At 43.3% G+C, this 27,423-nt stretch overlaps 1 protein-coding gene across 1 annotated transcript in view; it reads right to left on the bottom strand.

Moving 5' to 3' along the window:
* Positions 1 to 14,089: 14,089 nt before the first annotated feature.
* LOC145347771 (multimerin-1-like) overlaps positions 14,090 to 27,423 on the bottom strand; it is a 65,841-nt gene continuing 52,507 nt past the window's right edge. The window contains 2 exon segments of the mRNA XM_080195570.1: positions 14,090 to 14,620; positions 19,572 to 19,718. Of these exon segments, the coding sequence (XP_080051696.1) occupies positions 14,199 to 14,620; positions 19,572 to 19,718 (569 nt within the window). The 3' untranslated portion in view covers positions 14,090 to 14,198.

Below are 27,423 nucleotides of genomic sequence, written 5' to 3'. Positions count from 1 at the left end.
GGTGGGATTTTCTGGCCACGCTCATCCCAAAACTGGAAAATCCTGCCCAAGATCAACAGACCGTTCCATGGTCCATCCCTCACCCGCTACGATTCTCATGGCAGGTGGAATGGGAAAATTTCCCCCATTAACTCTGTTGTTCTCGCCACAGACACTGCCAGACCTGCTGAGTTTTTTTTCCAGCTTTTTATGTTTCCATTTTAAACAGCTCCCACGCAACTGACTGGAGTGGCACGCAAAAATTAGAAAATTAGTTAAAGTTGTAATTATCGAAATGGAATTTTATCTGAGTTTTTATTTCAATGCAGGTCTGGTGTCTTTTTAGTTGTGTTGATACTTTAGCTAGAATGAAGATCTTTTCCAAATAAAGGATTCTCATGAAATTGCAACGGCCTCTTGTAGACAAATAGCCAGAAGGTTGGTTCTCGGCTGGACTTGCATGCTGGATTAAATGCAGCACTTTGACTGCATTAGAAGCTTTTCAGTTACAGTGGTTCACTGCTGGTTTTAGATATTATCTGGTGCTTCACATGTTTCTCACACACACACACACACTTGCTTTGTTCAGCCTGTATAATGCAGTCTCTGAAGGTTAATTTCAGTCACGTGACTACAGGGATAGCACTGCTGGAGTCTAGGCTTACCACGATGCAATCGCAGTTGACAATGCTCATTTATTCTGATCTCTGTCTCAACCTGAGCTCAACTACTCTCCTTTGTTCGGTGTCACTCTCAGATCCACAGTCTAGAGGTTTCTTATTCCTCAAATGCTGGTAAATCCTCACCCAGTGTGATGTTCAAACTTCACAGGTGGTTGCAGCATTCCCTCATTCAGGCCCATGTTTAATTAAGTATCGGCCACAGAATTGAATACTGTCCGCAGTTCAGACGTCCATAGTCATCAGTTAATTTGCAGCTAGCTGAAGAGAGTATGAGGCCACTTTCAAGAAGTATTCTCTTACAGTCTGTAATGTTCAATATCCTCATGCTTGTATAGAGTGTGAGGCTCCACATCCTTATTAAAACGTGTTGCCCAGAATTAGCCCCCATACTCTAGCTCAAGCCAAACAAACGTTTTGTCATAAATTCCTTCCTTTTGCATTCCATGGGCAGGCATTCCCTGAAACCATAAAATCCCACCCAAGGTCAAACCCGTTTCCATGGTCTGTCCCTTGCCTGCTCCAATTCGGGTAGGCCGGTAAATTTGCGGCCTATGTCCCTATTTATGAATTATTATCTTGTGCGCTTTATTGACTACTCTCTCACCCTGCCATCTTCAATAGTTCGTCGACATCTTCCTGAACAAATAAGGATTTAATATAAGAACATAAGAACATAAGAAATAGGAGCAGGAGTAGGCCATCCAGCCCTTCGAGCCTGCCCCGCCATTCAATAAGATCATGGCTGATCTGTCGCTGCTCAGTTCCACTTTCCCACCCTCTCCCCATAACCCTTAATCCCCTCGCTTATCAAAAACCCATCAACCCGCGTCTTAAAAATATTTAGCGAGGCAGCCTCCACCACTAGTCACCATCCGCCAATCCGAATAGCACCCGTTGACCCCCACTCTCTGCCTCCTATTTGACAACCAATCCTCTATCCACGCTAACACCCTACCCCCAACTCCATGTCCCTCGACCTTCTGCAATAACCTCTTGTGAGGCACTTTGTCAAACGCCTTCTGAAAATCTAGAAAGACCACATCCACCGGCTCTCCTCTATCCACCGCCCTAGACACATCCTCATAGAACTCCAGTAAATTTGTCAGACACTTTAATGAAACCGTGCTGCATCTGCTCTATCAAGCAATTCCCTTCAAGATGCCTCGCAATTTCCTCCTTAATGACAGATTCTAACATTTTACCTACCACAGACGTTAAACTAACCGGCCTATAATTCCCCGCCTTTTGCCTGGCACCCTTCTTAAACAACGGCGTAACATTAGCCGTTTTCCAATCATCCGGCACTTCCCCGGAATCCAGATTTCAATACAGATGAGGTGGTGTGAGCATCAGTGAAGAATTGCACCTCTTGGAATTAAGAGCAATTAGCAAGCTGCCAATCCCCATTACCTTCCACACATCTGACAAAGGAACAGCGCTTCCGAAAGCTTGAGGGTTTACTATCAAATAAATTGGTTGGACTTTAACCTGGTGTTGTGAAACTTTTTACTGTGTTTGCCCCAGTCCAACGCCGGCATCTCCACATCATGAATCCCCATTACTACACAGCTGATGGTGAAATCATGGCGCTGTCGACAACTTTTTCTTCAAATCCTGGGCCCCATGACATGGAATTCCCTCCCTTAGTCCCTCCACCACTCCTTCTTTTTAAATACCAAGTATGAAGCTGGAAAGCATGAATGGCAATAAATGTTAGTAGCTTAGCTGCCCATTCTGCCACTTCTCTCTCTTCTGTTCAAAGGAAAGCATGAAGCCATTACTGGCCAATCTGTCAGCCTCTGGCCCTGCCTGCTTGACTGATCTGTGTGGTTCATCCTCCAGCAGATAAGTTGCATTGGGCTCTGACAAGATTCCACTTGCGTTAAGAAACTGACTGTTGACTTAGAAAGAAGGTGGTTGCCAGGTGGGTATCAGTTGCAGCTGAACTCAAGTTGGAATTCCACAGGCCAAGGATTGTTACTGATAGAGTGCATTGCCAAAGTTCTTTGTCATAACCTCTTTAACAAATGCATTTCTATTCGGGTTTTGAAACTAAAAAGGGAAAAAGCAATAACGATAAAACTGTTTGCTCACCATCTATCTCTTCCTTTAATGAGCTGACATCAAACTCAATAAATAATTTGGAAATGGCCGGAAATAAATTTTTATAACAGTGGTAAGGGAAGGCAATGGAGTGGTGTTATCACTAGACTATTAATCCAACTCAGTTAATGTTCTGGGGTGCCAGGTTCGAATCCCACCACGGCAGATGGTGGAAATTGAATTCAATAAAAAATATCTGGAATTAAGAGTCTACTAATGAATATGATGGGTGGAGGGGTTTCCTCTGGGTGCTCTGGTTTCCTCCTACAGTCCAAAGATGCGTGGGTTAAGTTGATTGGCAATGCTAAATTGACCCTAATGTCAGGAGGATTAGCAGGGTAGATATGCGGTGTTATGGGAACAGGGTATGGGTGGGATTGTAGTCGGTACAGACTCAATGGGTCAAATGGCCTTCTTCCGTATTGTAGTGATCCTACTTTACGATACCATTGTCAATTGTTGAAAAAGACCATTTGAATCACGGATGTCCTTCAGGGAAGGAGATCTGCTACCCTTACCTGATCTGATATACATGTGACTCCAGAGCCACAGCGATGTGGTTGACTCTCAACTGCCCTCTGAAATGGTGTGGGAACTTCATTACAATGTTAATATCAGCCTACTTGTGACATTAATAAATTAAACTTTAAACGGAATGGCTTACTAAATGCTGGCCAGCCAATGATGCCCAAGTCCCATGAATGAATAAAACAAAAATTGGTAGAGACAGGTTTGTTCTAGGGACACTTTTCACACCTGATGTGTGCTCTTTCTAACCACTTCTGGAAAAGTGTTTGACACTGAGACACGCATTGGATATCTCTGACATGATTGTAAACTTGCGACAGGCGAGCAACAGTATTTTTATTAGAAATATTCAAATTTGGGACAAACATATTAAAGAAAAACAAAACTTCTCAGAAAAACAATTTACTTGATGTCAGAATCTATCTTCATTTTCATCACCGTTGCTGAGACGGCTGATGTGCAACATGAAAACCCACTCAACACAACAGAAACCAATTTGTTAGAAGTTAACCTCGGCTATGTTTTTGCTTTTTTGACACTGTACAGTGCAATAAATTACTAGCGCAAATGAATAATATATTACACAGATGCACTATACCATAAACTGATGATGAACTGCCCAACTGAGGCAAATAAATTGATCACGTACAGAATTTGAAATACATTTCAGTCTCAATCCTTTTGTGTTTTATTGAGCAGCATTCATTCAATATATTGGTTACATTCTATCTGGTGAATGCACTGGAAACTATACAAAAGCCAAAGTGGACAGGAACGATGGAATTTACATTCTATGATGGTTTGTTTTGACAACCATCAATATAAATGAACAACCACTTTCATATTATCCCACCTTATTGAATAACCACAAATCCCATCATCTGAGGGAGACTCTTATTCATTCAGTCATGGAAATGGCGCTGTGGCCAAGTCATATTCGAAATGAACATGTCTCAAAGTCAGCCCAAAATTTCTCAGCGCACTATTCGATTGAGGCTTTGTCGTGTTGAACATTAACAGGTTATTGACCAGATAATCTAATTCTGTTGTGGTCATATTGATCGAGGGAGGAGGTGAAACCCAAGGCCATGCCTTGGGAGGGACAGTGAGCTGTGGGTGGTGAGCTGTGGGTGGTGAGGTGTGAGTGGTGAGGTTGGGGTACAGAGATAGGGGTGGTGCTGGTACTGGCAAGTTGGAGAGGAAGAGACTATTGCATTGTCTACGATCTGTGTTTTTTTTAATTTTTGACCACTGTCCTGTCTCCTGTCCCTCTCCTGACCATCACAGGCAGAATAACATAATGTGTAGAATCATAGAATCCTACAGTGCAGAAGGTGGCCGTTTGCCCCATTGAGTCTGCACCAACCACAATCCCACCCAGGCCCTACCCCCATAACCCCATGCATTTACCCTAGCTAGTCCTCCTGACACTAAGGGGCAATTTAGCATGGCCAATTCACCTAACCCACACATCTCTGGATTGTGGGAGGAAATTGGAGCAGCCAGAGGAAACCCATGCAGACATGAGGAGAATGTGCAAACTCCATACAGACAGTGACCCAAGCCGGGATTCGAATCCAGGTCCCTGGCGCTGTGAGGCAGCAGTGCTAACCAGTGCTAATGTACATTAATGCTTTTGTTACTGTGGAACCCTGAGTCTCGATTTGTAAAGCTAAGGAGCTTTTTAAGCAGCCTTGTCAATTTCTCCTGCACCTTCAGAGATTTGTACGTGTACCCCCAGGTCTCACTAATCCTTTCACATTGCCACATAAGACTTTGATGTAGAATGAGAGCCAAATCTTTTAATGTACATGGGGGAAGAACAGCTATGTTGTTCCAGTGTGGAGCTGGTGATGACACAAGCATAGGGGTTATAATTCTCTCTTTCTGTGTTTCTATTTGTGAACAAATGTCAAGGTTCATTGGTCTCTGCATATAGGGCCATGGGCATATGTGAGTAACAATTTGAACATACTTACAGCTCAATAGAAAAATATTCATCAAAGTGACAGGTGTATTGACTTTTAAATGTCGTTAAATAAACATTGATGAACACACAGGACAACTTGTCTCTTTATTCGTAATTGCATTGAGCTATTGTGTATTATAAAAGACAGCCTTTATGCAGCATACTCCACCTTCCTGTTGTTAAGGACAAACGTGAGGCATTTATCATTGCATCGTGTGTTGCGAGATTTCCAAAGTGAAGGAGCAGATATGTCAGCTTAGACACACTGTTGGAAAATTTGTAGTTATTTTCCATTGTCGTAGTGTTATGTTGAATTGAGAACCATCCTGAAGGAGTTTTGATAGTAATTTGTGAGGGAGTACATGAATCCTCCTCTCTGTGGAGAAGAGCAGGAAGCTCTAACACTCCCAGGAAACTGATGGGGAATGATTTACTGCCACTGTTCCCACTGTCACTGTGGCAACTAGGCCGATCACTGGATGAGTGCACCACTGACCCAGAGTCAGGCAGTAGGCTGGGCAAATTTCAAATTCAATGATACTCACAGGACCCAGAGTGTTCCAGAGTCGAGCACATGCCACACCCACCCTGCTCAGTATCAGCGGGTGAACAGCCTATGAGGAGATCACTGGTAATTTTTATTTTTACTTGACTGGGGCTGAGGGAAGCTGGAGTTCCTCAGGAAAGTGTCCTAGGTCCAGCCACATTCAGCTGATTCATCAATGATTTTCCTTCCATTAATTACATTCCTTCCATCATAAAGTCAGAAGAGGGGATGTTCATTGATGACTGCACAATGTTCAGCACCATTGTCGACTCCTCAGATACTGAAGCAGTTCATGTCCAAACGCAGCAAGACCTGGACAATATCCAGCCTTGGGCTGCCAAGTGGCAAGTAATATTCACACCACACTGTTGCAAGGCAATAACCATCTTCAACAAGACATCTGACCATCACGTCTTGACATCCAATGGTTGCATCCTCTACTATTGTCAACGTGGGAGTTACAAATGATCAGAAGCTGAATTCGGATCACCTTATGAATACTGTGGCTACCAGAGTAGGTCAAAGACTAGGAATCTTGTGGCGATTGACTCACATCCTGACTCTCTAAAGCCTGTTCTCCATCTGTGAGGCACAAGTCAGGAGTGATGGAATAGTCTCTACTTGTCTGGAATAAGTTCAGCTCCAACAGGAAGCTTGACACCACCCAGGACAAAGCATTCAATCCCTCCATCATCAACAAATAGTGGCAACTGTGCGTACCATCTACAAGACACATGGCAGGAACTCGCCAAGTCTCCTCAGGCAGCATCTTTCAAACACACGACCACTACCAGCCAGAAAGACAAATGCAGCAGATACCAGGGAATGCCACCACCTGAAGGTTCCCCTCCAAGCCACTCAGCATCCTGACTTCGAAAATTTTTTTTTCATTCATTTGTGAAACATGGGTGTTGCTGGCTGTCCAGCATTTATTGTCCGTTCCTAATTGCCCTTAGAGGGTATTTGAGAGACAACCATATTGCTGTGGCTCTGGAGGCACAAGTAGGCCAGACTGGGTAAGCACAGCAGATTTCCTTCCCTAAATGACATTAGTGAACCAGATGGGTTTTTCAACAATCAACAATGATTTCACGTCATTAGTAGATTCTTAACTCCAGATATTTTTTACTCAATTCAAATCCCACCATCTGCCATGGAGGGATTTGAACCAGGTCCCCAGGACATTAGCTGAGTTTCTGGATTAATAGTCTAGCGATAATACCACTAGGACATCGCCTCTCCAGCTGAATATATCACCGTCCCTTCACTGCCGCTGAGTCAAGATCCTGAAACTCCCTCCCTAACAGAGGGTGTACATATACCTCAGGGATTGTAGCAGTTAAAGAAGGCAGCTCACCACCACCTTCTCAAGGGTAACCAGGGATGAGTTGGTTGTCCCTGCCAGCAACAACCACATCCCACGAAAGAGTGAAAAGAAGAAAACCTCAGTGATGACATGAAATATCTACCATTCTCAATTGAGAACAATAGGTTGTGTGTAGAATTATAGAATCCCTACAGTACAGAAGGAGCCCATTGAGCCTGCACCAACAACAATCCCACCCTACCCCCATAACCTCACGTATTTACCCTGCTAATGCCCCCGAAACTAAGGACAATTTATCATGGCCAATAACCTAACCCGCACACCTTTGGACTGTGGGAGGAAACCGGATCACCCGGAGGAAACCCAGGCAGACATGGGGAGAACATGCAAACTCCACAAGACAGTGACCGAAGCTGGGAATTGAACCCAGGTCCCTGGCGCTGTGAGGCAGTAGTGTGTCACCATGTCACCATATCCTACACCCAGCTTTCTTCTGTTCTGCAACTGGGGGCATGGGCAGTGTCAATGTAATAATTCCTGAGGAAACGCGTCACTATATGTAGCTGAAATTCAACACACCATGGAGAATCATTTCTGCATCTGAGAGCATACTAGCCCAACCGTGTAGCATTCACTGCTGTGCATTGTAAAATAAAATAAAGCAAAGGGTATATTATTATTCAAGTTATTATAATTATCTCATGAAATCTTATTTTAACATACAGCATGGACAGAAAAGCAACTGTATCAGTCTTCATAATATTATCAGTTATTAACCGCTCACACTTGGTTATTGTTGTTGAAATCTGTACTGAAATGGCACATCGCTGTTGTAATTTAAAAAATGCAGCATTTGTATGCCAGAGTTTTGCATGCAAAATTTATGACTAATAACATTAAATGAAATATTCAGATATCCGTAGCTTTTTAAGTTCGCTCGTTCATCAGTCTCCTGCCATGCAGCTGGTGTTAATGTAAATAAGAATAATTACAAGCAGGGATCGAGAGAACGCTGCATAATTTCTGTTTGACCGACTAAACATTTTCACTTGTCATTCAAAGTTGCATTGACGTGAATGAAATTCAAAAGAGCTTGCTAGACTGTAAGATGTCTTTGTGTACATCGTCAGCACAGCATAAAGAAGGAAACTACTCAAGGCTACGTTGATGTCTATTGTCTCACAATCCCATTTCTGATTGGGATGATAGCCTGAGAGATGCGCAAGATCCCACAACGCTATTCTGAAGAAGAGCAGTGTGTGTGTGTGTGGGGTGTTGGGCGGGGGGCGGAGGTGAAGTGGGAGTGGTTCTGTCTGGTGTCCTGGCCGGCATATAATGCCACAAAAACATAATGACAAGCCAGTGTCACTATCTTGCTTGTTGGGGAAGCTACACAAAGTTGGTTGCTGCATTTCCTACATTAGCAGCACGGATGATGGGCTGAACGACCGCCTTTGGTGTCACAAATTTCCTTTGACTCTATGGAGGAATTTTGCCATCCCGCCCTTGACCTCGGACAGGATTTTCCAGTTTTGGGGTGAGCGTGGTCGGAAAATCCAGCCCTGTGACTGCACTTCAAAAGTATTCCATTGGCTGTAAAGAGCTTCTGGGGTTTCCTGAGGTAATGACAGAGGTCACATCAATGCAAGTTCCCCTTTGGATAGAAAAATGGCAAGTTATCTGATTTTTTAAAAAATGTGATTATTGTCACAAATAAACTTACATTAACACTGCAATGAAGTTACTGTGAAAATCCCCTAATCGCTACACTCTGGTGCCTGTTCGGCTACGTTGAAGGAGAATTTAGCACAGCCAATGCATCCTAACCAACACATCTTTTGGACTATGAAAGGAAACTGGAGCACCTGGGGGCAACCCACTCAGACAAGGGAAGAACATGCAGGTTCCACGCCAGCAGTCACCCAAGCTGGGAATCAAATCCGGGTCCCTGGTGCTGTGAGGCAGCAGTGTTAACCACTGCATCACCGGTCCTTCTGCCTCCTAATTAGTAGTCGATTCAGAAAATTGCACTCACAGGAGCTATCTGTTGTTCATATTGGAATATGCTCAATGATAAGCAGACCTTCGCAACATTGTGGGAAACACGGAACTTTACATTCCACAGAAATCTTCAATTGATTTGATCTGAAGAGAAAGCAGAAATGCCCCTTATTGTGATTTAACGGATTACAGCAAGCAAGAAATATTCTCCCTTTTGTCACTAAAAGGGGAATTTCACCTCAAACAAAGGAAATTTTTTTTTGGCCCGTTTCAATGTGGGAGGTAATTTGCCATTGAATTGGCAGCAACAATGACAGCCTTGTTGTTGATGGTGGTTGTTATTGTTGGCTTAGCACTGCAATGAGATTGTTTTGGATTGAAGCCACATAATAAGATTCACATGCTTAAACCATGCGCCTTATGCTAAGGATCCAGTACCCTCAAACTAAGATTGCTTCACGTGGTTCAAATATTGGGAGGATAAAGACAGATCTCACAGCGGTTCCAGATTTAATGGTGGCTCACAACTAATGTGGGAGACTGCAGTCTTTATTTGAATGAGGCATAGCAAGTGAGACAGATTTTGGTGGATTGTCAAGTGTTAGATAACAGGGAGATGGAGGAATATTATGAAAGAACAGATTTAAATTTTCTTTGGGAAGGTCTCGTGCTGTCACTTCCACAAATCTGACACTGTAATCTCTTGCACAAATGTATGACATTTCGCATCCACTATTCCATCTTCAAATTTTCCACCTTCAATATTTTGTAAAGGTGACCTCTTGAAGGAAGGTTTCTGTTGTGTTTCTTTTTCCTTCTAAGTCTTTATGGTCTATAATTTGTGCTCATCGGTATGATGGGCAGAAGCAGAAATTCACCTTAGGCAGCACCTTTCAAACTCACAACAATTTCCATCTTGAAGAGCAAAGGCAGCAGATACATAGCAACACTACCACCTGCAGGTTCCCCTCCAAGCCATTCACTGTCCTGACTTGGAAAAACATCACTGTTCCTTTGCAGTCACTGGGTCAAAATCCTGAAATTCCCTCCCTAATGACATTGTGGGTCAAACCACTGCACATGGACTGTAGCAATTCAAGAAGGCAGCTCACCACCACCTTCTCAAGAGCAACTAGGAATGGGCAATAAATGCCAGCCTAGCCAGTGACGCCCTTGTCCTATGAATGAATAATAAAAAGAGGTTTTGGGGAAAGGAACCTTTTTATCACTTGTTTTCCAAGATCAGGATTGTGTGTGTTTGAGTGCCAGAGCAGTACAGCAAGGAACACAGTTGAATTTCCCTTGTCTGTACCAAAACATATCCTCATCCCTACTTCAGAACAGGAACCATTCCCCCCAACTCTTACAGCATTTCCCTGAAATTTCACTGACAGTATCAACGATTTTATGGCATCTCCAAGTGAGTTTTGAATTTATTGCCAAAGGGATATAGCTTCACAGAGAAATAATAGCAGAAACAAAGAGGCTATTTGGCCCATCAAGTCCATGCTAGCTGTGGTGATCCAGTCAGTCCCCTGCTCTATTTCCTTAGCCCTGCGTGTTTATTTCCCACTGGTGCCTATCCAATTTCCACTTGAAACCACTGGTGCTCTCCAATTCTATCACCCCGCTCCCGTGAGTAATAATATTCAGGGCATTACTACTCGTTGTTTAAAAAGTGGTTCTTCCTTACACCCACTCTGCAACTCTTCCTCAAAACCTTAAATAGTATCCCCTCATCCTTGTACAATCAATTAAAGTTAATCTTATTCCACCTTACTTAAACCTGTTATAATCTTGCATACCTCCTCTTTGCCCAAGGGGGAACAACCCCAACTTGAATTCAATGGAAGTAAAGTCATGCTTTAGTGTGCTTCTCACCCTTGCCAAAATTAACTTGAATTCCAATGTCATCAGCAGCTCTGTATTTGTTTGAATCTGGTTGCAATTCGTGTTATTTTAGTTCCTATCTCAGAGACAGTCAGGGGTAAAAGTGAAACCTAACCCATTGGATGAGAATGCTTCAACTCAGTCACCTACTTGTTCCAAAAATACATATTGATGTTATTATCATAAATCCAGGCCCATGGCACAACTGGTCCCTTGCTGACAAAATTAACCTCTCATTTTTCCTTTCACTGCAAACATGATTATTTTATGACCCTAAATATTATAAAGTTCATTCACATGGTCTTGAATTTGAATCAGACCATTTGCAGTTCACAATATCCATCCAGTAATAGCTTCAGAACAGAAGGTCATTGTGTTTTTGAGATCATATGGTTAAGGTTCATGTACATGCCTACACTACTGATGTTCAGTAATTATGGATGGGATTTTATGCGGGAGTGTTGGACCCGTCCACCAGCAGAAAAGTGGGGGCAATCCTGTCTCCATCGTCCCGAGAAGCCATGATTCTCAGGCAGAATGTCCCACCTCCAAGTGCTGTTGGCCGTTCAGAGGGCTGATGGACATTCAGTCCCAGCAGCGCCACCAGGAGTGATGGCCACTGCTGGCACTGCAGGCAGTCATCAGAGCAGCCATGAAAGAGGAGACATGGATTAATGGAATCAGGGCATGATGGGGCTAGTCAGGCAGGTTCTGGTGAGGAGGTGAGGGTCTGGAATGTGGGGGCAGGGGTTGGCTTCTGGGGAGGGCTTGGTGAGACTTCCATCGATCAGATGGTACCAATCAGGGGTGTTCTCCCACTGCATCTTCAGGGTGGCTGCCAGTTTTAATTGGGTACCGTCCCTGTGGCAAAATGCCCAGCCCGTCGCTAATGCTTTAGCTGCAGAGACAGAAAGAGACCAGTTAAGATCCTCAGTTGATTTAACGGTGGGTCCACTGCCAATAGTAAACATGGAAAGACGATGGCCACAGCACACCCTCCCAATCCTAACCAATTTTACACCCTCCACCCACTTTGCAGCCAGTTCCTGGGAGGGAAAATTCTGATCTATAACGCATACAGTTGCAACGCAGAATGGTCTTCCGGCAATGGCTTCAATCTGAGATTTTGCAAATCTCTGGAAATATTTCCATTTTCCAATAGCTTTCAGTGGTGACCAATAGTTGAACATTTATTTCAGCCCTTATTATCTTATAGTGTTTGATTAACTGGATATTAGAATCATAGGATGCCAACAGTGCAGAAAGAGGTCCATTGAGTCTGCACTGATAACAATCCCACACAGGTCCTACCCCTGTAACCCCATTACGCTGCTAATCCCCTGACATGAAGGGGCAATTTAGCATGGCCAAACCACCTAGCCCGTGCATCTTTTGAACTGTGGGAGGAAACTGGAGCACCCAGAGGAAACCCACGCAGGTATGGGGAAAATGTGCAAACTCCACACAGACAGTATCCGAGGCTGGAATTGAATCCGGGTCCCTGGTGCTGTGCCACTCAATAATTGGCCAATTAAGGTCTCAATTGAGGCGAGGGTGGGAATGCCAGCCTGGGCATCACCCACCCCAGCATGCAGTTGTAGAGGGGTGGGGCAGACAGGAACACAGCGGCAAACCCATTTTATGCTCATCCACATCAATGAACACATGGCGGAGGGGGTGTAAAATTCTGCCCAATTACTATTGTCACTTGATTAACAAAGGGGTGAAAGGTTATTGCGGGTAGGCAGGAATGGATATAATGGACCTAATAATCTACCTCTGCGGAAGTGGATGGTTATGAAGTCTTGTGGTGCAGTGGATAACGGGGAGAACATGCAAACCCCACACAAACAGTGACCCGAGGCTGGAATTGAACCCGGGCCCCTGGCACTATGAGGCAGCAGTGCTAACCACTGTGTCACCGTGCCGCTCAATAATTGGCCAGAATTATTCTGAGTTTGAGTCCCTCCTCAGGATCTGATTGTCAAGGAAGGTGCATTCATAATGAGGCCAAGCAGTTTGAGTGTGCCAACCTGCAAAATCCTTCCAAACACTCCAACAGCTAGGAGTAAGAGCAGAAGAGACTCCTGATCAGCCACATTTGATCAACAGTAACACTCTTCAAGCTATAAGTCTCCGGTGAATATGTCACAACCTGTTCCAGGAAAACTTCGTTATGGAAATAGATGAAAGTCTGCCTTGTGCCCCACTGTAAGAAGTCTCGCAACACCAGGTGAAAGTCCAACAGATTTATTTGGAATCATGAGCTTTTGGAACACTGCTCCTTCATCAGGTGAGCAACATTATGTAAGCTCGTGATTCCAAATAAACCTGTTGGACTTTAACCTGGTGTTGTGAGACTTCTTACTGTGCCCACCCCAGTCCAATACTGGTATCTCCACATCATTGTACCCCACTAGATGCAGGAAGAGAAACAACAAGTGGACAGTTATTGAATGAGTTACAATGGGCCCCAAATTGTGTATAATCTCATGAGGAAAATTGTTCACAAATCTTTTTGCCATTCCCTTTCATAAAAACACAAATGAAAAACAATTTTCAGAAACATGATCCTTGCATATTGACTGTATATCTTTCAGGTGGCAGGAGTTTGTGAAAAGCGCTGTGTGAATACAAATCTTTCTTTCTGAATCGGCCAAGCTCCCTGTCCCCATAAAATCTCAAGCTCTGAAATGTACCAAGATTGGGAACCATGTGTAGAACAAACACAGCTGCCAGTTTTGGAATTGTAGCATCACAATATTTCTCTTCAGGGATTGTGACATTGATGTGCACAAGAGATCTTGTGATGCCACGTTAGTGTTGAGTAGAACTTTCTTTTGCAGTAACTTCATCAAGTTCTTCTTTTGAACAGTCAAATTTTATATAAGGGCACAGCGTAGGAAAATAAAACAAAATGTTGGCACCGCTGTTCCTAAAGATTGGGGTATATGAATAGCTCAGTGCTAATTAGTGCTGTGTAGTATCTAACTTCAATATATGCTCAGGAAATGCAACGGAAGAACATCGAATATTATCAATAGATTTTAATTATTCTCTAACAATATTAAATGTCTCATTTTAGTAATTCTGTAGTAAAATATACCCCTAGTATCTGCTTAATTGGCTTCTAGGAGTTTATATATCATATATATGTGCTATTGCTTTCCCTTAAGTGCGATACAATAGATAACCACCGAATGTTGTCATGGGTGGAAACTTTGCAGGTATTACGCCTGATGTCAATCTTAACCAAACGCTTTGCCCATAGTTTAGTTCCAGCAGTGCGTCACCTGTCACCACTCTGTTGCCAGAGGCGCCACTGTCTGTATCTTCAGACTGAAAGGCAAGCTTATCCACTCCGTCAACCACCAGATATCCGGACAGGTGTGGGCTGGAAGACTCGATGGTGTATTCGAAAACATACACTCCAAGGTATGGAATCAGAAACTTCCCACTTCCGGGGGCATAGGAAGAACCATAATTGACGTAGAGATGGTTAAACTTGATTGGACCGGCTGTTCTCATCTCGTAAGTGTGAGCTACGAAGAATGTCACCATTGGGGCGTATCTGTAAGATCCTTTTGAGAAATCTAACAAAAGAATTCAAAGGAAAATCAGATGGATGATTTGATTACAACAAAGAGACTGTCCCTGGGGTTCTGAATGCTTTCACTATCTATTGGTATTGTCACGGTAAACTGCTGCAGATAGTAAGCCTTCTGCGTGGCTATGGTAGCCAACAATGAACTCAATAGAGAATTGAAGAGGAACATCTTCACCCAGGTTCAAATGTGGAGGTCAGTAACACATCGAATAGTTACAATGAATGGAATGGGGAAACTTGATAAAGACTCGAGGGTGAAGGACGTAGAAGGGTACGCTGATGGAGTCTGATGGAGAGAGGAGGGAGGAAGATCATGTGAAGGATGAATGATCATGGATTAATTGGGCTGTGCCTATTTCTCTGCTATAAACTCAATCTAAATTATGACTTGAGTCCTCCAAGTCTAAATCCAATCTTAAAACAGAGGTGTCAGGATGAAATGGGAATTTGATGACAATGAACAGCATTTCCCGGTCACTAGACTGGGGAAAGAAAAGGTCTAAATACCAAGTAAAAGGTAAAAATATCCAGTTATCTTTTGCTTCAGCCACTCGACATTATGAGGGAAAGTTTGCTACATGTGTGTGATTGCAATTGAGATGGGCCTGTTAGAATAGGAACTCCCCGATTACAGGCCATTTATGGGCCTTTTGCTTTGTACCTAACCAGGAGTGTCAGTTCCTCTGTGACTCCGAGTATAGACTGCTAACTGATAGCATTCTGTATGCTGTTGTTAGACTTGTAAATAAAAGGATTTTGGTGAAGAGACTTCTGCCTCCGAGGATTTATTACAATGTGTAAATTGACAAATTGCCTAAGCAGAAAGAAATTTTCATCCTTCTTGCAACTCCAACTTTGATTTGATTTGATTTGATTTATTATTGTCACATGTACTAGCATACAGTGAAATGTATTGTTTCTTGCACACTATACAGACAAAGCATACCGTTCATAGAGAAGGAAACAAGAGAGTGCAGATTGTAGTGCTACAGTCTTAGCGAGGGTGTAGACCAGATCAACTTAATGCAAGGTAAATCCAATCAAAAGTCTGATGGCAGCAGGGGAGAAGCCGTTCTAGAGTTGATTGGTACATGACCTTCAACTTTTGTATTGTTTTTCTGATGGAAGAAGGTGGAAGAGAGAATGTCCAGGGTGCATGGGGTCCTTAACTATGCTGGCTGTTTTGCCATGGCATTGAGAAGTGGAGATAGAGTCAATGGATGGGAGGCTGGTTTGTGTGATGGATTGAGCTACATTGACAACCTTTTGTAGTTTCTTGTGGTTTTGGGCAGAGCAGGAACCATACCAAGCTGTGGTACCACCAGAAATTATGCTTTCTATGGTGCATCTGTAAACGTTGGTGAGAGTCATAGCTGACATGCCAAATTTCCTTAGTCTCCTGAGAAAGTAGAGGCATTGGTGGGCTTTCTTAACTATAGTGTCAGCAATGACGGACCAGGACAGGTTGTCGGTGATCTGAACACTTAAAAACTTGAAGCTCTGACCTTTCTACTTCATCCCCATTGACGTAGACAGGGGCATGTTCTCCTCTACACTTCCTGAAGTCGATGACAACTTTAAAGGGACAAGCGAGTACAGGTTTTTATTTTATACACTGGACCCAAACACTCGTCTCAGCTTTGGAACATAGCCTGATTCCAGCTTGGCACAGCACCAGCCAGCTCTCTACAAATCCCATGTGTGACCTTCGGGCAAGCATTTTCCAAGGCGGCCTTTACGACACACGACAGCGCAGAATCGCTGAGCAGAAACTGATAGCCAAGCTCTGCACAAATGAGGAGGGCCTCAACCGGGATCTTGGGTTCATGTCACACTATCTTGTAGCCCCCAAGACTTGCCTGGGCTTGCAAAATCTCACTCTAACTGTCCAGGCTGGAGACAATACATGCCTTTTTAATCTGTGCTTAACCCTCTCTCCACTCACATTGTTTGCACCAGTAAAGATTTGATTACTTGTAAAGACTCTCATTCGAACCATTATCTTGTAAGTTGAGTTTGTGTCTGTATATGGCCTGTTTGTGAACACAAGTCCTCACTCACCTGATGAAGGAGCGAGACTCCAAAAGCTTGTGCTGTCAGATTAAACCCGTTGGACTTTAACTTGGTGTTGTGAGACTACTTACTGTGCTCACCCCACTTGGACAAGGAACTAGTCAGAAGCAGCATCAAAGGTAGTCTCACTGATGATGTCCAAGTTAAAGTGCAATAATTTCACTTTGATTCTTTTTGAGAAACATTTGGAGCGACGTTATTGCCAAAAAAAAGCACAAAACAGGTTTCACCATGACTATCAAGTTATCCCAAATAAGCCTCACTTTGTTCAGAACTGTAAGAATGGAGAGCAAAACTTTGTTTTGACTCTTGACAGGATTCTGGCTTCTGAAGGCTATGAGTTCAAGCGCACCTCCAGGATTTGAAAGCATAATCTGTGTTGACACTTTGGTAGAGTTTTGAGGGATTGCCACATTGTTGGAAGTGTCTCCTTCTGAACAAGATGTTAAAGCGCTTTGTGCCTGCCCAGGAAAACATAAGAGATCCCTTGGCACTATTTGAAAAGCAGGGATTTCTTCCAGCAAACATCCAACTACTCATCCCTCAGCCAATACCACCAATAACTGGTAAACTGGCCATTTATCTCATTTGTTGCCTGTGGAACTTCAGTGTGTAAATTAGCTGCAATGTTTGCTAACGGCTACACTCCAGAAGTAAAGTGTTTTAAGATGCGTTGAGAACGGTAAATATAGTGTACAAACATAATGCTTTTTTATATTTATAATGAGGTTTCTTGACTGTCAAGAAACACATGCGTCTCTGCTGTGAGCATCAAGAAAGAAAGTTGGACGTTCGAAGATGATCAGATACCAACGCAGTTCTGACCATAAACGATGCTGACTAGCGATCCAGTGGCGTTATTCCCATGACCCGGCGAGCAGCTTCCGGGAAACCAAAGTCTTTGGATTCCGGTAGGAGTATAGTTGCAAAGCCGAAACTTACAGGAATTGATGGAAGGGCACATCAGGAATGGAGCCTGTGGCTTAATTTGAGCAAACGTCTGATCCAACCAGCAATTTCCTTCAAACAATCGTGACAAGCATTTGTGACATTTATTCATTGATTAGTGTCGCAAATAGGCTTACATTGACACTGCAATGAAGCAACTGTGAAAATCCCCTAGTTGCCACACTCTAGCGCCTGTTCGGGTCAATGCACCTAACCAGCACGTCTATTGGACAGTGGGAGGAAACTGGAGCACCCAAAGAAACCAACACAGGCACAGGGAGAACATGCAAACTTTGCACAATCAGTGACCCAAGCCTGCAATCGAACCTGGGTCCCTGGTGCTGTGAGGCAGTAGCGCTGACTACTGTGCCATCCACATCGCCTGAGAAGCTTGGTGCTGAGGAATACTGGGTTAAGGATCACTTCATTGTTCAACTGAGAACAATCATTAAATTTCCATGCCATCCAGATTTTCAGCGATTCTTCATTTTTCATATATAAGGGGCAAATGATTACTTTGCAATGTTGAGATGTTGGCACATTGAGTCACTTTTGGTGCATATATTCTTGTTTGAAAATGGAGCAATTTAGAAAAACCTAGAAAGATTTTAGTCTGAATAACAGGGAGAGAATGGTTCCTCTAGGGAGTTACAGCCAGAACCATGTTAGTGGCACCTATGGGCGATTTAGCTGTTTCAATGGGGTGAAAGAGTTTGGGAGAAGATTTGGTAAAAACAATAGAATAGAATTGAATCCCTACAGTACAGAAGGAGGCCATTCGGCCCATCGAGTATGCACCAACCAGCATCCCAACGAGGCCCTATTCCCGTAACTCCACACACTTACACTGATAATCCCCTGACACTAGGGTCAAATTAGTCTGACCAATCAACCTAACTCGCACATATTTGAATGGTGGGAGGAAGCTGGAGGAAACCCACGCAGACAAGGGGAGAAAGTGCAAACTCCACATTGACAGTGACCCGAGGTAGGAATTGAACCTGAATTTCTGGCACTGTAAGACAGCAGTGCTAACTAGTGTGCTACCATGCCACCTTAGTGACAGGAGATTCTGTCACTGGAGAGCCAGTTATCTTTGATGGGTAGTATAGTTCATGGTGGCACAGTGGTTAGCACTGCTGCCTCAGAGCTCCAGGGACCCAGGTTCGATTCCGGTTTTGGGTGACTGCCAGTGTGGAGTTTGTACATTCTGCGCCGTCTCTGCATAAGTCTTCTCCGGGTGCTCCAGTTTCCTCCCACACTCAAAAGATGTTCACTTACATGGATTGGTCACGTTAAATTGTCTCTTAATATCCCAGAACTTTGGATTAGCAGGGTAAATGCGCAGGATTACAGAGATAGAGCCGGAGAGTGGGCGAGTTGGTGCAGACTTGATGGGCCAAGTGATCTCCTTCTGGACTGTAGGGATTCTATGACCCATTGCATGATGAGTTAAAGTGTTATTTTTAATGACATCCTGAGTCCTGAGGGTGCTGGATTTGTGGTATTGCACCTGCATCGAGAATAATTTGCCTTAGGGTGGAAATAAAATGCCAAATGGAAAAATGCTGTCCCAAATTTAATGGATGTTTTCCAAACAGAATCAGATCCCGTCTGGGCCACTTCCAATGTGATGTAATCAGTTTGAACGGCTAAAGTTTTTGTCTGTGCCGCAGTGTCTTCGGACTGGAATAGTTAGCTTATTTGAAAATGCACGCTTGTCACGATCTTATGAGTGGGTGTTGAGTTATTCTATTGGTGCAGCAGCCCATTGCACTACAGGAGAGAAAGTGGCCCATTTTGGTCCATTCAATTGGAAAACTCATTGGCTGAAGCTAAGCCTTTCTTACTCCAGGAGACAGACCTTGTCTACTCTGCTGTGAGTATTGTATTAATGGAAAATCGATGGACCTCACCTGTCTTCAAGGTATTTTCATCCAGTAGCTTTACGTCACAGCTGGGACCCCCGAATGGGGGACGACAGGCGCAAACAAAGCCTTTCCTTTGGTTTATACACGTACCACCGTGCTGGCATGGGCCACTATCACAGCTGAGAGACTCCACTGAAAACAAAAATGGCAAGAGTCATTATAACATTGTTTAGAACTGGGCGGTTCACTCTTTACATTTCATAAAGAAATTTTGAAAACTTTTAGCCACCTTTGCTGATGCCAGTCTCCTCAGACAGTTGCCCTCTGAAGCAGACATCATGAACATAATAATAGTCAATTACCACCTCCGAAACTACGGTTACCATGTTCTCTGATCCTGTGTCTTATGGGAAGCTTAGTTGATATGATAGCAAAATGTAGTCATTGGCAGGGTTCCTGAAAAAGGTTAGTTTGGGTTCATCCTTGCAGTTTCAAAATTTTTTAAATTCTCATGCTTGTTTCCAAATCCAACCACTGACCCCTCCCTATCAAGGGCATTCTTGCAATTGAGGGAGTCCAGCAAAGGTTCACCAGATTGATTCCCGGAATGGCAGGACTGACAAATGTGCAGCACAGTGGCACAGCGGTTAGCACAGCTACCTCACAGCGCAAGGGACCCGGTTTAATTCCTCTCTTGGGTCACTGTCTGCGTGGAGGTTACACATCCTCCAGAATCAGAGGAAATTCTGGTTTCCTCCCAATGTCCAAAGATGTGTGGGTGCAGTGAATTGGCCATTCTCAATTGCTCTTTAGTGTCCTCAATGGAGTATTTTTGAAGGGCAGTCACTATTGTAATGAGAGAAGTGGGATGGCCAATTTATGCCCAACAAACTCTCATTGGAAACAATGCAGTGGTGACCAGGTAATCACTTTTTCTGATGTTGCATCAGAGATAACTATTGACCAGGAAGCCACTGGCAACAAAGAGTAGTTAATGTAGCCCAGTCCATCACGCAAACCAGCCTCCCACCCATTGACACTGCCATACTTCCCGCTGCCTTGGAAAAACAGCCAGCATAACCAAGCACCCTACATACCCTGGACATCCTTTCTTCCGCCTTCTTCCATTGGCAAAAAGATACAAGTGTCTGAAAACACGAACCAACCAACTCAAGAATAGCTTCTTCCCTGCTGCCATCAGACTTTTCAATGGTCCTATCATATATTAAGCCAATCTTTCTCTTGATAGTACCTGTGATTACATTCTGCACCCTATCTTCTCCTTCTCCCCTATGTACACCGTGAATGGTATGTTTTGTCTGGATAGTACAAGAAGTATTACTTTTCACTGTATCCCAGTATACGTGACAATAATAAATCAAATCAGATGTAATTCCCGGCTCTTCAAAGTCGTGTTGTGGAATTGTTAAATCCATTTGAGAGGGCAGGCAGGACCTCAGCTTACATACAATCTCATACAAACCCTACAGTGCAGAAGGACGTCTTTCAGCGCATTGAGTTTGCATCAACAACTACTTGGGCCCTTGCCCCAAAACCCCACATATTTATCCTGCTACTCCATCTAACATACACATCCCGGGACACTAAGGACCAATTTAGCATGGCCAATCAACCTAACCTGCACATCACTGGACTGTGGGAAGAAACCAGTGAATCTAGATGAAACCCACGCAGAAAAGGGGAGAATGTGCAAATGCCATATGGACAGTGATCCAAGCTGGGAATCAAACCCAGATCCCTGGAGCTGTGAGGCAGCAATGCTAACCACTGTGCCACCGTGCTGTTTGATGTCTTACCTGAAAAATTGCATCGTGAGAAGTGCATGACTTCCTCAGTGTAACACTGAAGTATCAGCCTTGAATTTACTCTTTATGTCATGGAGTGTGACTTGAATCCACAACCTTCTGACTCTGAGGCAAAACTGCTACCACAGCTGACAGAAGGACAATGATATCGGGCAACTTCCTTGAGAGTGCTATCATTGTTTCGCATGATATTGTTCCCATCTAAAGTATTATCATTAACACTGTTATCTTTTCTGGCAACATGCCTTCCTTCTCTGAAGACACTGCTTCAGACAAAATCTTAACAACCCATCTACCTCAGAAGACTAAGGAAATTTGGCATGTCAGCTATGACTCTCACCAACTTTTGCAGATGCACCACAGAAAGCATTCTTTCTGGTTGTATCACAGCTTGGTATGGCTCCTGCTCTGCCCAAGGATGCAAGAAACTACAAAAGATCATGAATGTAGCCCAATACATCATGCAAACCAGCCTCCCATAACTAATGATCCCAAGCACCCCGAACATACTCTCTTCCACCTTCTTCCTTCGGGAAAAAGTTACAAACGTCTGAGGTTGTCGCAACCGACTCAAGAACATTTTCTACCCTGCTGCCATCTTTTGAATGGACCTACCTTGCATTAAGTTGATCTTTCTCCACACCCTAGCTATGACTATAACACTAAACTCTGCACTCTTTCCTTTCCTTCTGTATGAACGGTATGCTTTGGGTATATAGTGCTCAAGAAACAATACTTTTCACTGTATATAATACATGTAACAATAATGAATCAAATCAAAATCAAACGAAAATATTTGGAGGAAGTCATGCAGTACAGAATCAAATGAAATCAAACCAAATTCCATAATTAATTGGAAGTAGAATGGGGAGGCAACTGACTCTGGGTTCTGTCTCCTGGAAGATCATGCTGGAGTGTGCAAGTTTGGGACCCGGACATGAACCCGACTGCCAAAAAGAAACAAGCACCAGAAGATTCCACCCTTTGTGTTTCTGCTCCACGGATCAGTACTCACTGCAGCTCTGATCAATACCGATCCTGTTGTAATGAGACAATTCGTATCACTGCTGTCTTTCTTTTCTGAGAGACTTGCTGGTGATACAATTTGTTATCACAATTATAATGAAGTCTGACAAGGATTTAATATTAGGGCAGTTGCAAAATCCAGAAGTTCTTCAGTAAGTCTCTTGTGATGGATCGCTGTGCTAACATCTGGTTTCAAAGCAAGGTCAGTCCTTTACAAACTTCACACAGTAACATTGTAATTCTAGCTTCAAACAACACTGTGACTGTGATTTCCAAGGCGGATGTATGACAGACAATTTATCCCTCAGGGAGAACTGAGAGCAGGTAAGTACTTTTTTTTCTTCTCCATTCCCCCCAAGAAAAATGTTTTCAAACAGAGCTGTCAGGCAGCGGGAGAAAAGAAAATGAAAGCCCAGCGGGATAGATTTTTATCTTTACTGCCTGGGTGGTAATCTGCTGGGGGACGTTGCATACTCTTTAGAGAACACGCTCCATTATTGTCCCGTTCATTCCATGCTTGGCCACAAGAATCTATGCAAAATGGTATCAGTTGATGGGTGTTGTGAATAGTAAAATAGCGTTTGCAATCCGATACCAACAGCCATCAATTCAAATCATTGAATCCCTACAGTACAGAAGAAGGCCATTTAGTCCATCGTGTCTGCACCAACTCTCCGAAAGACTATCTTGCACAAGTCTTCTCCCCTGCCCTATGCCCGCAACCCCCAACACATTTACCATGGCTAATCCAACTGATCTACACATCCTGGGACACTAAGGGGCATTTTTACTATGGCCAATCCACCTAATCTGCGCATCTTTGGACTGTGAGATGAAACTGGAGCGCTCAAAGGAAAACCAGGCAGACACTGGGAGAACGTGCCAACATCACATTGTCACCCAAGGCCAGAATCAAATCTATGTCCTTGCTGCTGTGAGGCTGCAGTGCTCCAATCACAATGCCACCGTGCTGTCCGTGTGTATGAACGAAATTGTATGAACTAAAAAGACTGAAGGGTGGGATTTTCTGGCCCCGCTTTCCCCAAAAGAAACTGCCAGAGGTCAATAGACCTTTCTGTGACTCCCCCTCCCCACCATCACCCACTATGATTCCCATGGCGGGCTGATGGGAAAATTCCTGCCCCCCGCCCCCCACTTCTGTTCACACAGTCCCTTTCAAGATCTCAGCTCTTCATCTCTCTCTGCTCAGTGCTGTGAAATGTCCTCCCAAGAGTGGGATGGTGGCACAGTGGTCAGTATTGCTGCCTCACAGAGCCAGGGACCTGGGTTCAATTCCAGCCTCAGGTCATTGTCTGAGTGGAGTTTGCACTTTCTAACCTGTGTCTGCGTGGATTTCCTCCAGGTGCTCCAGTTTCCTCCCACAGTCCAAAGATATGAGGGTTAGGTTGATTGGCTATGCTGAATTGACCCTAGTATAAGGGGGAAAAGCAGGGTAAATAAGGGTTATGGGAGTAGGGCATGGGTGGGATTGTGGTAGGTCCAGACTTGATGGGCCGAATGGCTTCCTCCTGCACTGTTGGGATTCTATGATTCTAAAACTCTCTGCCTCTCTCATTTCCTTTAAATCTCTATTTGTTATCAACCACTTTAAGTTAACTTCTGGTCACCCTTTCCGGTGTCACCTTCCTTGATTTGATTACAACCGAGCAGGTACTTTTTAAAAAGTGTTACATAAATGCAAGTTGTTATCATTATTAGAAATGAATTACCTTATCTCTTTTAGCTTCTTTGTAAAAAGAAACAAAACAATTTGCAAAACCTCATCCAGCCAGGAGCTGCAGTAAGCGTCGGGCTTCATAAGATCATTGGAATACACAGAGGCCATTCAGCCCCTCAAGCACTGTTCCACCATTCAATGAAATCATGGCTTACCTGTGACCCAACTGCACGTACCCATCTTGGCCTCCCCCGAGTCCCTTAACATATTTGTATAACAAAAATATATCGATTTCAGTTGTAAAACAGTTGATCGAGCATCAATAGCTGCTTGTGGAATAGGGTTGCAAACTTCTATTACTCTTTGTGAGAAGAAATATTTCCTCTTTCATATCTAAAAGGTCCAAATTTAATTTTTAGGCTTTGCATCTAATCCTGGACTCCTAACACACAGAAATAGTTTCTCCCAATCAATCGTGTTATATGTAAACTCTGTGTGGAGTTTGCACATTCTCCCCATGTCTGCGTGGGTTTCTGCTGGGTGCTCCAATTACCTCCCACAGTCCAAAGATGTGCAAGTTATATTGATTGGCCATACTAAATTGCCCCTTAGTGTCAGAGGATTAACAGGGTAAATATGTGGGGTTACGGGAATAGGGCCTGGGTGGGATTGTGGTCAGTGCATGGCCAAACGGCTTCCTTCTTTTTTGTTCTTTATTCATTCATGAAACATGGGCATCGCTGGCTGGCCAGCATTTATTGCCCATCCCTGTTGCCCTTGTTCAGCGGGCAGTTGAAAATCAACCACATTGTGACTCTGGAGTCACATGTAGGCCAGACCGGGTAAGGACGGCAGATTTCCTTCCCTAAAGGACCATTTGAGAACCAGATAACAATCAATTTACCATCATTTATCATCTGCACTGCAGGGATTCTATGACTCTCTAATATTTAAATGGTTGCATGACTTCTTAAGAGCCCATCACATGATTTGATGGTGATGTCATTAGGGCGTTTCACAGGTTTCTTAGTTTTGTTCTGTGTAGAGAACATTCCTTTCACTAAACCTATTGTGGACTTCTTTGAATCTTGTGATGACGCTGTCCTGTTTATATACTTTATGACTGAGGGGGACTGATTTAAGATTGTGTTTTACTACAAGCAGTCGATTTGTTTGGGGGGAATTTAGCAGGTGCTGGAAAGCAGGATAATAACACATTTCAGCTAGGAATGTGTGTTTTTTGTTTACTTAAGTACTCCAGAGTTTTCAGATTGGAGTTGGTGACAGAGTCATGTGATGTTTGATTAATGGGTAGAGCTAGGCTTATAGGAGGCAAAAGAGTTTCATTTCATATTTAAAGGAAGTTGGTGACATGAGTTGCTAAAAAGAAGAGCCTCTCTCTCTCTCTCTTTCTCTCTCTCTATCTCTGAAAGCTCCAAAGTTGTTATCAAAGTTAGAGCAAGTATATCTGTATTTGCTAACTATTTTTAAAGTGGAATTCAAGTCTATAAGACAAATATTGCTTAATCGGAACTGACATAGCGATAAATTAGAAGTTAAGAGTTGTTTTCTTTCATGTTTAAAGCTTGTTTAATAGTTAAAATTCAAACTGTTTCATTTTGTCAGAGTTTTACTTAAACTGTATTATGAATAAAGTTTGTTTTGATAAAAGATCCTTAGGTTGTCATTGGAATTACTCCTGCGGTGAGGCATCCTTTCCTCACATTTCTGGAAAAATAAAAAAATGTTGGGGCCTAGTCTGGTTTCATAATATACATTGGAGTCTAGGTCTAGCATTGTAACAATCTATATGTTCAAGCCACACCTTCATGTAAAATGCACAAGCCCTAACATAGTTAAGACATTACACTCCCTGTTTGTTTTAATATCTCGAAAACCTTGATCCAATCATCCCTTAATCTTCTAAATTGCAGGGAATACAATTTCCCTAGGAGTCCAGGTGGCTTCCTGTTGAATCTAAGGTCAATCTATATCCTTCCTCATGTTTAGTGACCAGTACTGTTCACCGTACTCAAAGTGTTGTCTGACTAGGACTCTGGATAGCTGAGAAGTGTCTTCCACCCCCTTGTATTGTAGTCCCCTAGATATAAAGGTGAGCATTCCATTAGCTTCTTTCCTTTGCATCTTGTACAAGGACTAACTCACGATTGTCACAACCAATGATATTGATAATTGCGCCTAATCCCCCCTCCCACCACCACCCCACAACCGATGGACAGACATTTCCTGAAAATCACAAAACAGGACTTTATATTGCAGAGGTGAGTGAATCTGTATTGCTTCTATTAAGGCATTCTGTCACGGAACCTACTTCAATCACCATCAGTTTGCTGACAGCAAATACAATTTTGAACTGTAAATTATCTTAAAAGGTACAGCCCGCTGTTTGACACTAATGCTGTTTGCACTGCAAATGGATGACTCCGTCTGAATGCAAGGATAATGTTTAGGTTGATTTCTCCTGCCAGTGACCTCAGGGAGAATTTTCCTGAAAGTGATGGTGGTGAGGGGAGGGGGGTGGTGGTGAGGGGAGCTGGGAGGAAATGCGGTGGTTCCATTGAGTAGACACTGTGCGCAGTAAGGAAGAGTGAAATGGGTGATTGTTGTGATGGAACACAGAGTAAGGTGGTAAACTAAATATTGCATGAAAATAAAATTCCCACATGACAAATTGTCATCTCTTTGGACACTAAGTAGTCTCACAACACCAGGTTCAAGTCCAACAGGCTTGTTTGGAGGCATGAACTTTCGGAGCGTCACCCCTTCATCAGGCAGTGAAGCTCATGCTACCAAATAAACCAGTTAGACTTTAACCTGGTGTTGTGAGACTACTTACTGTGCCTACCCGAGTCCAACGCCAGCAACTCCACATCATCTCTTTAGATGAGATAAGAAACCAAAGCCCCATCTTCCTCTCAGGTGGAAGTAAAAGATAGTCCTGTGCGTTGAGAAGCAGAGCTGTTAATCCAGGTTATCCCATTATTTATCCTTCAACCAACATCATTAAAACAGTCCGGTCACTTACCTCACTGCTATTGGTGGGAGCTTACTATGTGTGCAAATTGGCTGCCACATTTCCTATGTTACAACAGTGACTCCACTTCCAAAGTGCTTCAGTGGTCGTAATGCACTTTGCAATGTCATGAATTTAAGAAAGGCACCAAATAAGTGCAAGTCTCTCTTTAAAGAGTCAATTATTGTGATTTAATTGCACCCACCTTCATACATTTTCTTTGGCAATATTCTTACATTCAAATATTTTATTGGGCCTTGCAACATTGATACAGTAAACAGCCAACTCCTTGTTCCTCCTAGAATCATAAAATCCCAACATTGCAGAAAGAGG

The sequence above is a fragment of the Carcharhinus amblyrhynchos genome, chromosome 1 (assembly GCF_965287045.1).
Source record: "Carcharhinus amblyrhynchos chromosome 1, sCarAmb.v2.hapA, whole genome shotgun sequence".
NCBI classification, from domain to species: Eukaryota; Metazoa; Chordata; class Chondrichthyes; order Carcharhiniformes; family Carcharhinidae; genus Carcharhinus; species Carcharhinus amblyrhynchos.
This window is presented reverse-complemented; position numbering and strand designations above follow the sequence as displayed.